Source organism: Schistocerca gregaria, chromosome X (assembly GCF_023897955.1).
Source record: "Schistocerca gregaria isolate iqSchGreg1 chromosome X, iqSchGreg1.2, whole genome shotgun sequence".
Classification (NCBI taxonomy): domain Eukaryota; kingdom Metazoa; phylum Arthropoda; class Insecta; order Orthoptera; family Acrididae; genus Schistocerca; species Schistocerca gregaria.
The window spans coordinates 520,568,570-520,581,152 of record NC_064931.1 but is presented as its reverse complement, the minus strand read 5'-3'; the positions used below and the strand labels follow the sequence as shown (position 1 = coordinate 520,581,152).

General features: G+C 47.0%; 1 protein-coding gene across 4 annotated transcripts in view; it reads left to right on the top strand.

Moving 5' to 3' along the window:
* LOC126297682 (integrator complex subunit 12-like) overlaps window positions 1-12,583 on the top strand; it is a 79,504-nt gene that overhangs the window by 26,710 nt on the left and 40,211 nt on the right. For all 4 annotated transcript variants that reach the window (XM_049988796.1, XM_049988795.1, XM_049988794.1 and 1 more), the window contains exon 4: window positions 5,116-5,303. In XM_049988796.1, the coding sequence (XP_049844753.1) occupies window positions 5,116-5,303 (188 nt within the window). The remainder of the gene's footprint in view (window positions 1-5,115; window positions 5,304-12,583) is intronic.

Sequence of the window (12,583 nt, the reverse complement as noted above, 5' to 3'; positions counted from 1 at the left end):
ATAATGAGCAATAATTGTTTGGGCTGACTCTAGTTGCAAACTGCAAAACTGAAATTCCAAATATTTGCTGAAACAGCAGAGAAAATGTGCCTGATGACTCCTAGGAGGCACACCACGTTTGTGAAAACATTTGTAATCTTAAGTTTGAGCTTTGTGGACCCCATAAGTATCTCTCCCCAGTCGTAAGAATCTCCACTCTTACGTTGGCTGAATAGTTAACCACAACATCCTGTGTTATTCTGGTTAGGTGACATTATCAATTAGTTGGCTATAGCATCAATTCTATAAAACCTCAAGTTTATCTAGGAGGATATCTTATTTCACCTAATCAAAAGCCTTAGATAGGTCACAGAAAATACCAACTAGTGTAAAATTTTGTTAGTGAAAGTTTAAATGGCCTTTTTGAGTTGGGCAACTCTTCTGAAATCAAAACTGTGATTCACTGAGGCTTTATTGTTGCTCAGATGGAGTACTGTTCTAGAATACATCTGCTCGTGTGTGTGTGTGTGTGTGTGTGTGTGTGTGTGTGTGTGTGTGTGTGTGTGGTTTTTTTGTGATGTCAGCAGTAAAACTGGTCAGTAGTAATCAACATTTCAGTTTCATTATGGAGGGGTTTAACAGTGCCATATTTCAATCTCTGGAAAAATATCATGAGATATTGATGTATTACATATCTCAGAAAAAAACTGCAGATATTATAGGACACAAAGTCCTTAATACTTTGTTGGAAACACATCAAATCCAGATGAGCTTTCATTTTTTTGAGTGTGTACATAATTTCCTTAACTTCAGAAAGTGAAGTGGGTTACACATCAATATGACTGAATTGCTTTTTCAGCATACTGCTCTGATTTTTCTCTTGGATTGTTTGTCTCTGTTTTCTACTACTTTTAAGAAATGATTTTTAAACATACTTTCCACCTGTGATGTATCATTATAGCCCTTCCATTTCAATCAGTGATGTTATCTAGTTCTTTGACCAATTGTCCTGCATCTGGTTTCTCTACAGCCCATAAAGCCTTAACTCTGCTGTTGGAATTACTGTTTTCCGACATAATGTGCATGTTCCTTAATTCTTTAATAACATTTCATACTGATTTTGAGTAGTTTGTGTACTGCAAAACTACCACAAGATCTTACTTGCTCTTGCCAAAGTTTTATGAGATATTTTAATCCCTCTAGTGACAAGTTGATTTTTACATGGCTGTTTACTGTTGTTTCTGGCTAGTTTATGAGGAAAGCTATTTTCAAATAATGACTTAAATTTATTATGGAAAGGATTAAATGTTACGTTCACATTTGGTTCATTATAAATCCCCATTTGTAAACCTCAAAGAAGTGTTCGAATTTTTAACTTCTTCCATCTTACATTATCCAAGAAAAATAGGGGTAAGCTGTAGGGAGAAACGGCTAATATAATATCTATTTAGGAGCCAAGAGAGAATAAGAAGGGTGGATGACCAAGAACAAAGTTCTTGGATTAAAAAGGGTGTAAGACAAGGATGTAGTCTTTTGCCCCCTACTGTTCAGTCTGCACATTGAAGTAGTGATGATGGAAATAAAAGAAAGGTTCAGGAGTGAAATTAAAATTGAAAATGAAAGGATATCAATGATAAGATTCACTGATGACATTGCTATCCTGAGTGAAAGTGGAGGAGGATTAAATTATCTGCTGAATGGAATGAAGAGTCTAAAGGATACAGAATATGGACTGAGAGTAAATTGAAGGAAGACAGAAGTAATGAAGTAACAGGAATGAGAACAGCAAGAAACTTACCAGGATTGACAGTCACAAAGTAGATAAAGGTAGCAAAATGACCAATGATGGATGGAGCAAGGAGGACATCAAAAGCAGACTAGCACTGGTAAAAATGCTGTTCCTGGTCAAGAGAAGTCTGCTAGTATCAAACATAATCCTTAATTTGAGGAAGAAATTTCTGCGAATGTATGTTTGGAGCTCAGCATTGTATGGTAGTGAAACACGGGCTGTGAGAAAACTGGAACAGAAGAGAATTGAAGCATGTGAGATGTGGTGCTACACATTGTATGTTGAAAATTAGGTGGACTGACAAGCTAAGGAATTGGAAGGTTCTGCAGATAATCGGAGAGGAAAGGAATATGTGGAAAACGATGACAAGGAGAAGGGACAGGATGATAGGACATCTGTTAAAAGATCAGGGAATGACTTCCATTGTAGTAGAAGGAGCCATAGAGGGCCAAAACTGGAGAGGAAGACAGAGATGGGAATACATCCAGTGAATAGCTGAGGATGTGGGTTGTAAGTGCTACCCTAAGATTAGGAGGTTGACACCGGAGAGGAATTCGGAGCAAACTCCATCAAACATTTCAGAAGACTGATGACTCAAAAAAATCTCCCATGTCATCTTTGTAAACTGTACTTAATCTTTGTGGTGAAGTCATTAATTACTCTGATTTCCACTGAAGAGTATCTACACTGTAAGGCACCATCTTATTTATGTTAACTGTGCTTCACACTCATAGAGAGCATCTGTTACTTGTTGTTATTTTCTTACTTTGAGTGCCAGCAAAGAAAACACTATCCTTTAGAGCACTACTGTCTTTATCCACCCATGTTGGAAACTTGATTACTGAGACCAAATTGTAGGATTCAAATTAAGTTTCTAGATATTTTTTCCTTTCATAATCCTTTAGAAAATCTACATTAAAATTAGCACAGTCTATTAACTGCTTGTTACTGTCTGAGGAATAGTGTAGTAAGCAATCCATGTTGCTCAGAAAAAATTCAAAGTTTCTCAGTTGGGATCTATTTACAGTTACAGTGAGAAGTGGGCTGTTTTTCAGAATTCATTCAAAAGCACACACTTCAGTGTGCTGATAACTAAAAATTCTTAAAATCTATTTGTTTCAGTGTTTTTGAACTTGTGTTCTGTCATATATGTAACAATTCCTCCTTTAACCTTAGTAGTCCTCCATGAGTAAAACATTATTTTTGTAATTAACTTGTAGAATCCTGTATATGTGGTGCTCAGATAGGCACAGGATCCCTATCTTTTCATGGCTCTCAAAATGTTCCAAACAGACAAGGAGCTTTTCTATAATCCAGTAACATTTTGCTGAAATAAGCTAACTGTCTCTGCACATTTTGTGAGGCTCTTCTCTCATTTTAACTTCTTTCTGAACAGGGTAACAGAATTCTGACTCATTTAGCACTGATTTGGTTAGATTAATAAATAGTTTTTCTAGTACTTGGGGCTCTCTCTGGTTCACTGGGAATCTCCTCTTTCCCTGCACATTAGATTTCCCAGCATCAGAATTATCCCATTCATTAGCAGCTCTGGATGTATGTTTCTTTATTCCATGAGAAACCTATGCATTTCATCTTCATACTTGATTTTTCCTGCTTCGTGACTTATTGTTAAACATGTGCTTGTAGTTGCACTCCAGAATTCGTCATCTGTTGCACACTCACTTTGTGTGAAGCCCTTTCACATCTACTGCTTCTGTTAGAGGGGTATTATCTCCTGTATGGTACTTCCGTGTTAGGTGTGTCAATAAAAGTGCGCCAAAATTCGGGCCTTGGCATGGGTAAAATTGAAAAGTTGTTGGGTGCACTGACAACTGTAAGTAAAGCCATAACATTACAAATTGTGATTTTTAGTAACAAGTCATAAATATGTTGAGGCAATTATGTTCCAATGAAATTACTGCTTGTTGGAGACCTTCATCTTCAGAGATTTGCAATAAGCTTTCTCTTTGTGCAGATGCATGTGAAAAATGAATTAACTAGTTGAGTGAATTGCAACTTCCTGTGTGGGATGCATGCTATTACACTGCCAATGGTCTTTGACAGATATTTTGTAAAAACTAAGACAACATTCTAACTCTCAGAAAGGATATCAGAGTACTGCAAAACATTGTCATGTGTTTGACAACCTCTTTTTATAAAATATATTTGACATTTATTTTACAGTATAATATGCGTCTAACACAAGGTGTTAAAGCAGTGCAAAAATCCCAAATGGATTGAAACTGTTGATTATCACACACATTCAGAGAAACCAGTTTGCAAACAGGCAGGTACTAACAGGGATTTGCTGCTTAAACCCCATGTTAGTCACATAGTGAAATGTCGCCTTTTCCCCATAATACTGTGAACTGCAGATGAAGATGAGTGAAAGGACTCACCTGTCTTGTTGTATGATACACACAAGCCTTCATCACTGGATGATGACAGTATATAAGTGGCATTATGAGAGAGGAATTTTGTGAAGAGTGAAGTTACCTCTGAACTATCTTAAGATCATAACGATGTGCACAGTGTACTCCAATTATTGGAGACATTCGCTAAAGCACAAAACAACATATCCCTTGACCAAACTGCTCATCACTGTTTCTTTTTCCACTGTAAATTTCTTGGTGCTAGCTGATGGACAACCAAATCAAAATAGATGCATGTACATTGTGTTGTCCATAGTGTTTTTTATGGATAGATCTACACACAAACTGAGGAAAATTTAATGTGTTCACCACGAGCAAAATTATTATGCTTTCAAATGATCGGACACTTTGACTGCATTGCAAGTAACCATGAATGAAAGTTCAGCTCTTTGTCCTACATAAATTAATTTCTTCTTTTGTTGAATCCATAAACACTAATACATTTACTCTAGCTTAGCATCGTCCCTAATTTTGTAGAGGTGGGTATGTCATGTTCCAACAACAGTTAAGTTAAAAATGTGTGGTGTCATACATATATGTGTGTTGTATGTGTGTTGAGAGTGCACACCTATTTTAAATATTACTTTCAGATTTAACTGTAGTTTGCTTTTTTAATAGTTTTCTATTAATGATTCATTGTGTAACTTGCCACTTACTTTGACTGTGAATGTTGTTTTCAAATAATCCCAAACAAGTAGTTGCAAATGAATACATCAATGTGTTCGGGCAAGTATCATGTTCTGATTTTGAAGGTTTAATAGAACGCTTAGTATCAGTAACCATGCTTCCATTTATTTTATCTTTCACAAATATATTATCAGATAACTATAAAATATCTTACTGAGATTTTATGGAAAAAAAAGGTAAAAATTTCAGATCACATCTGATATTCATCAGGGACTTCTTTGTATCCAGGTGGATTCAGTCCTCGATGTTGCAGATGGTAACACAAGAAAAAAGAATCTTGAGACAAGAACTGTAAGTTTACACATTGAAGAAGCACCGAAAGATTCACATATGAATGAAGAATTTGATGATGAAGACAATGACTCTGAGATCAACTTGGAGATACTAGAAGAGGATCTAACTTGTATTGTCTGCAGGTGTGAAATTTTGGTATTATTTGTTGTGGTTAGAACACAATTGTAATGTTTTTAAGTTTTAGCTGCATCCCCTATCTTCCCCCCTACCCTTATCTCTTCCCCCCTACCCTTATCACTTCCCCCCTACCCTTATCTCATCCCCCCCTACCCCTTATCACCTTCCCCCACCAACCCCCCATCAACACTTCCCCCCCTACCCTAATCTCTTCCCCCCCTACCCATATCTCTTCCCCCCCTACCCTTAACTCTTCCCCCCTACCCCTTATCTCATCCCCCCCTACCCCAACATCCCCCACCCAACCCTATCCCCTACACAACCCCCTACCCCTTATCACTTCCCCCCCTACCCTTATCTCTTCCCCCCTACCCAACACACAACCCCCCTACCCTTATCTCATCCCCCCTACCCTTAACTCAACCCCCCACCCCTAACACATCCCCCCAACCCATATCACATCCCCCCTACCCTTATCTCATCCCCCCAACCCATAACTCAACCCCCCAACCCTAACTCAACCCCCCTACCCTATCACAACCCCCCTACCCCTTAACACATCCCCCCCACCCCTAACACATCCCCCCTACCCAAATCACAACCCCCACCCCTACACAACCCCCCTACCCATCTCTTCCCCCCTACCCTTATCTCTTCCCCCCCTACCCTTAACTCTTCCCCCCAACCCTTATCTCAACCCCCCTACCCTAACTCTTCCCCCCTACCCCTTAACTCTCTCCCCCTACCCTACCCACCCCCAACCCTTATCACTTCCCCCCTACCCATATCTCTTCACCCCCCTACCCTTATCTCTTCCCCCCACCCTAACACAACCCCCCACCCTAACTCTTCCCCCCTACCCTTATCTCTTCCCCCCCTACCCTTAACTCTTCCCCCCTACCCCTAACTCATCCCCCCACCCTATCCTCCCCCTACCCTTATCTCTTCCCCCCTACCCTTATCTCTTCCCCCCCTACCCTTATCTCTTCCCCCCCTACCCTTATCTCTTCCCCCCCTACCCTTATCTCTTCCCCCCCTACCCTTATCTCTTCCCCCCTACCCTTATCTCTTCCCCCCTACCCTTATCTCTTCCCCCCCTACCCTTATCTCTTCCCCCCCTACCCTTATCTCTTCCCCCCTACCCTTATCTCTTCCCCCCTACCCTTATCTCTTCCCCCCCTACCCTTATCTCTTCCCCCCTACCCTTATCTCTTCCCCCCCTACCCTTATCTCTTCCCCCCCTACCCTTATCTCTTCCCCCCCTACCCCTTATCTCTTCCCCCCCTACCCTTATCTCTTCCCCCCCCTACCCTTATCTCTTCCCCCCCCTACCCTTATCTCTTCCCCCCCCTACCCTTATCTCTTCCCCCCCCTACCCTTATCTCTTCCCCCCCCCTACCCTTATCTCTTCCCCCCCCTACCCTTATCTCTTCCCCCCCCCTACCCTTATCTCTTCCCCCCCCCTACCCTTATCTCTTCCCCCCCCCTACCCTTATCTCTTCCCCCCCCCCTACCCTTATCTCTTCCCCCCCCCCCTACCCTTATCTCTTCCCCCCCCCTACCCTTATCTCTTCCCCCCCCCCTACCCTTATCTCTTCCCCCCCCCTACCCCTTATCTCTTTCCCCCCCCCTACCCTTATCTCTTCCCCCCCCCCTACCCTTATCTCTTCCCCCCCCCCTACCCTTATCTCTTCCCCCCCCCCTACCCTTATCTCTTCCCCCCCCCTACCCTTATCTCTTCCCCCCCCCCTACCCTTATCTCTTCCCCCCCCCTACCCTTATCTCTTCCCCCCCCTACCCTTATCTCTTCCCCCCCCCCTACCCTTATCTCTTCCCCCCCCTACCCTTATCTCTTCCCCCCCCCTACCCTTATCTCTTCCCCCCCCCTACCCTTATCTCTTCCCCCCCCTACCCTTATCTCTTCCCCCCCCTACCCTTATCTCTTCCCCCCCCCTACCCTTATCTCTTCCCCCCCTACCCTTATCTCTTCCCCCCCTACCCTTACCTCTTCCCCCCCCTACCCCTTACACCCCCAGGGGGCTCGCGGTCCTTTCGTGAGTACGTGCGTGGCGAGCATGGGGCCCCGAGCTATTGCAGCCTTCCTTCTTTTTCCGGGCTGCATTTCCTTTCCCTTCCCCTCCTTTCCTGTCCTTCATCCTTCCCTCCGACCTCTCCTCTCCCTCTCTTGGTGTCCCTACTTATGGTGTCCCTCCTTATGTTGGCCCTGCTATTCTCCTGGTTCTGTTGACCTTGCAATTCGGCCTTGTTCTGTAATTCCTTCATCCTTTTGGTATTCTCTGGTCCCCTCTGGGGTTTGACCTCCATCACTAAATTTTCTTCCGTAGTGTGAGCCATTTGGGGAAGAGCACCTTACCTAGTGTCTCCGGCGTGTGCCATCATCATTGATTCCATCGTTTCCTTTACGTCGTTGTTTGACGCTAGGGTCCATAGCCAGCACGGTAGCCAGCCCGTGTGGTGGGGTCGCTATGTACCCTTTTGGTTGAGCCCCCTGAAAACACAGGGATCACACGTCTGATACCTGAGCTGTGACCACCTCATGTAAGCCTAGGAGTGGTTGCTTGTCGTCCTGGAGCATCGGAACTCCCAGCAATGGCCGCCGTGCCAGACGGCCCTTGCTGTGGCTGGGTGGCGCCCATGAGGAGAGCCCCTGATCGGAGTGGGTGGTATCAGGGCGGACACTATGCTCATGAAATGCATAAGAGTCCACAACTCTGGCCGCTCTCCGGCCGTCTCTTTGACTGGAAAAGATTCTTCACGTGCTGCTTCCTCTGCCCCTTCCGCCTTCCCTTCCGTGGCTACCCCCTGGGAGGAGGGCCAGGCTCGTCGGCTGGGGGCGAAACCTTTCCCTCGCTATCTGGTTTGCGCCAGAACTGATGGGGATACTTTTACTCATACGAAACGTATGTTTTTTGTTGAACACATCGAAGACAAGTTTGGCGAGGTGGACTCTATCAGCAAGATGCGGTCTGGGTCGCTGTTGATTAAAACCGCTTCAGCTACCCAGTCTGCAGCTCTCCGTGCCTGTACCCATCTTGGTACGATTCCTGTGTCAATTACCCCACACCAGTCCTTGAACATGGTGCAAGGTGTAATTTTCCATAGAGACCTCCTCCTTCAATCTGATGAGGAACTTCGGGACAATCTAAGCCGGCGGGGGGTTCACTTTGTTCGGCGGGTTCAGAGGGGTCCGAAGGACAACCGCGTTGACACTGGTGCCTTTATCTTGGCCTTTGAAGGGGACACCCTCCCTGAGAAGGTCAAGATTATGGTCTATCGGTGTGACTTGAAGCCATACATCCCACCACCTATGCGATGTTTCAAGTGTTTGCTTTTTGGCCACATGTCTTCGCGCTGTTCGCAGGCCCCCCTCTGTGGTGACTGTGGACATCCGTTCCATGAGGGAAGTTTCTGTGTTCCCCCTCCTGTGTGCGTAAATTGTCGTGGGAATCATTCTTCACGGTCACTGGATTGCCCAGTGTATCAGAAAGAGAAAAAGATACAGGAGTATAAGACTCTTGATCGTCTCACCTATACCGAGGCCCGTAAAAAGTATACACGCCTTCATCCAGTGACCCTGACAACTAGTTATGCTTCAGTAGTATCTTCACCCCCTCCTCCTCATTCCTTACCCCAGTCCCGAACCCCTTTCCTCCCCCCTCCCCCTGCAGTTCCCACACCATCCCCTCCGGGCACCGCTTCCTCTCCCCGGCTGGAGAAGTGTCCTGCTTCTTCGGCGTCTGCCGGTCATGGGCGCCCCTCGCGGGATCCCCCTTCCCGGCACCTTCCAGGCCAAAGGTCTGCTGCCACGCGGTCACCATGAGAACCACGGTCTGCGGGCCCCCAGATCGCCCGCTCTCTTTCTGTTCCCGATCTTGCTGTGGCTGGCTCCATTTTGTTGCACAGCCCTCCACGATCCCAAACAGAAAGAAAGAAGAAGCACAAGTCCCGGGACAAGGAGTCTCTGGTGTCGCCAGAGGTCTCGTCCCCATCTTCACAACCTGTCTCTGACCTGTTATTCATGGATGTCGCCCCCCTCCTTGTCGGTGACGGGTGGTGACCCACCGGCATGACTGACATTAGCCTGTTCACCCCCCAATTGCCTCATCGTTCTTTGGCTATCCAATGGAACTGTAATGGCTATTACCGTCACCTACCGGAGTTGCAATCCCTTCTTTCGTTTTACTCTGCGGCTTGTGTGGTTCTACAGGAAACTCATTTTACTGGTGGTCACTCACCAACCCTCCGTGGCTTCCGTGCTTTCTGTCGAAATCGGGTCGGCCCCCTACGGGCGTCTGGCGGAGTTTGCACGTTGGTCCGAACGGACATTGCCAGCACGTGGATTCCTCTCCAAACTACATTGGAAGCAGTTGCTGTTAGGATCCACCTGGACTCTGGGGTCACAATTTGCAATCTGTATCTCCCTCCTGACAGAACTCCTACACCTGCCTCCTTAAGTGCCCTCCTTCAGCAACTTCCTCCTCCCTTCCTTATACTTGGCGATTTTAATGCACATCATCCCTTGTGGGGCAGTGCATTTCCATCTAGTCGGGGTCATCTCATTGACCAGTTTATTACCGACCACGACTTGTGCCTTCTTAACGATGGCTCCCCTACCCCTTTCAGTGCCGGTCATGGTAGCTTTTCTGCCATTGATCTTTCTCTCTCTTCTCCCTCCCTCCTCCCTTCCCTACAATGGTCACCGCACGACGACCTTTGTGATAGTGACCACTTCCCGTTGATTCTCTCGCTCCCTTCCCGCTCCCCCATGGACAGATCACCTCGTTGGTCCTTCCAACGTGCCAATTGGCCTCTGTATACTGCACAGGTCGTTTTTTCTCCCTCATTGTCGGATGGTATTGATGATGTCATACGTGACATGTCTGACGCGATTGTTCACGCTGCTAGCCTTGCTATCCCGCGCTCATCTGGACCATTTCGCCGCCGGCAGGTCCCTTGGTGGAGTTCGGACATTGCCGTTGCCATCCGTGATCGCCGTCGAGCTTTGCAACACCTTAAGAGGCATCCATTCGTTGCCAATCTTATTACCTTTAAACGCCTTCGCGCAAAAGCCCGTTACTTAATCAAACGGAGCAAATGGATGTGTTGGGAACGCTTTGTTTCTTCCCTCGGTTCTGCTGTCCCTCTGTCGCGGGTATGGGCTACACTTCGCTCTCTCCAAGGTTGCCATCGGCAGTCTACCCTCCCGGGTCTTCACCTCCCGGATGGCCTTTGCACGGACCCGTTGATTCTCGCGGAACACCTTGCGACCCATTTTGCAACAGCATCGGCATCAGCCTCCTATCCGGCTGCTTTCCTTCCCCAGAAACAGCGGGCCGAAGCTTCCGCCTTACGTTTTACCCCCAGCCAGTCAGAATCATACGACGACGCTTTTACTGAATGGGAACTTCTTTCCGCTCTCTCCTCTTCTCATGATACGGCCCCTGGCCCAGACTCCATTCATAACCAACTGCTTCAACATCTCAGTGCTCCACAACAGCGACATCTTCTCCGGGTATTTAACCGTATTTGGCTCCAGGGTGACTTCCCTTCTCAATGGAGGGATAGCATCGTGGTTCCCGTCATTAAGCCTGGTAAGAACCCCCTGTTCGTCGACAGCTATCGGCCAATTAGTCTGACGAACGTTGTTTGTAAGTTACTTGAACGGATGGTAGCCCGTCGGCTCACTTGGGTCCTCGAATCTCGGCGTCTGTGGTCCCCTTACCAGTGTGGCTTCCGAGAGGGACGGTCTCCGATCGATCATTTACTTCGCTTGGAATCCGCAGTTCGGCAGGCCTGTTCCCAGCGCCGCCATTTGGTTGCTGTATTTTTCGACCTTCGCAAGGCCTATGATACGGCTTGGCGCCATCATATCTTACTTACACTTCATGAGTGGGGTCTTCGGGGCCCACTCCCGATTTTTATCCGCCAGTTCTTGTTTCATCGTTCGTTTAGGGTTAGGGTTGGTACAGTTTTAAGTTCTCCGCGAACCCAGGAGAATGGCATCCCTCAGGGTTCCGTATTGAGTGTACTTCTGTTCCTCATTGCTATAAATGGACTTGTGGCCTCCGTCGGTCCTTTGGTCACTCCTGCTCTGTATGTGGATGATTTCTGCATTTGGGTTAGTTCCTCTTCGATGGCCGCTGCAGAGCGGCAGCTCCAGGGTGCTATACGGCGTGCCTCTGCATGGACCATCTCACACGGATTTCAGTTTTCTCCTTTAAAATCGCGAGTGGTCCACTTTTGTCGCCGTGTGACAGTCCACCCCGATCCAGAGCTCTATCTCAATGCACAACGATTACCTGTGGTCCCACAGTTTCGTTTCCTTGGCCTTCTTTTCGACAACAAGCTCACTTGGCTGCCTCATATCAGACGCCTGAAGATAGGATGTTTCCGTAAACTAAATGTCCTTCGATTCCTTGCCCACACCTCTTGGGGTGCTGACCGTTCCACTCTCCTCCACCTTTATCGGGCCTTAGTGTTGTCTCGCTTGGACTATGGTTGTCAAGTTTACGGTTCAGCTGCCCCTTCTACATTGCGCCTCTTGGATCCGGTCCACCATCGTGGTATCCGTTTGGCCATCGGTGCCTTCCCGACTAGCCCTGTTGATAGTCTCCTGGTTGAGGCTGGGATCCCCCCCCTTTCCGTTCGGCGCTCCCAGCTTCTGGTTTCGTATGCAATCGCTGTCCGTTCCTCTCCCACTCATCCTTCCTATTCTATCCTGTTCCCTGCCCAAGGAAGTCGCCCACCTGACTCCCGCCCTCGGGCGGGTTTACCGGTTGGGCTCCGCCTAGCGTCTCTTCGCCGTGATTTTCAGCTTCCTTCCTTTTCCTGTATCCCACGTTCCCTCCCCCAACACACCTCCTTGGTTAGTTCCTCGGCCCCGAGTTCGGATGGATCTCTGCCGAGGTCCGAAAGATTCCGTTCCCCCGATGGTGTTTTTCCGCCGCATTTTATCTGAGTTTCGGGATGCTGTTGTTTTTTACACTGATGGCTCTAAATCTGCTGATCGTGTGGGCTATGCCTTCACCTCCTCTGTAGGCATGGAAAATCATCTCCTGCCAAATGCATGTGGGGTGTTCACTGCGGAATTGATGGCGGTCTCCCGGGCCCTGGCCTTTATTAAACAGTCCAAGCTCAATCGCGTTTTGTTATGTACAGACTCAATGAGTGGCCTTCAGGCACTTGACCAGTGTTTCTCCCGTCATCCCTTGGTCTCCTCCATCCATGACCATCTCGCTGATCTCCACCATGCTGCTTGTTCTGT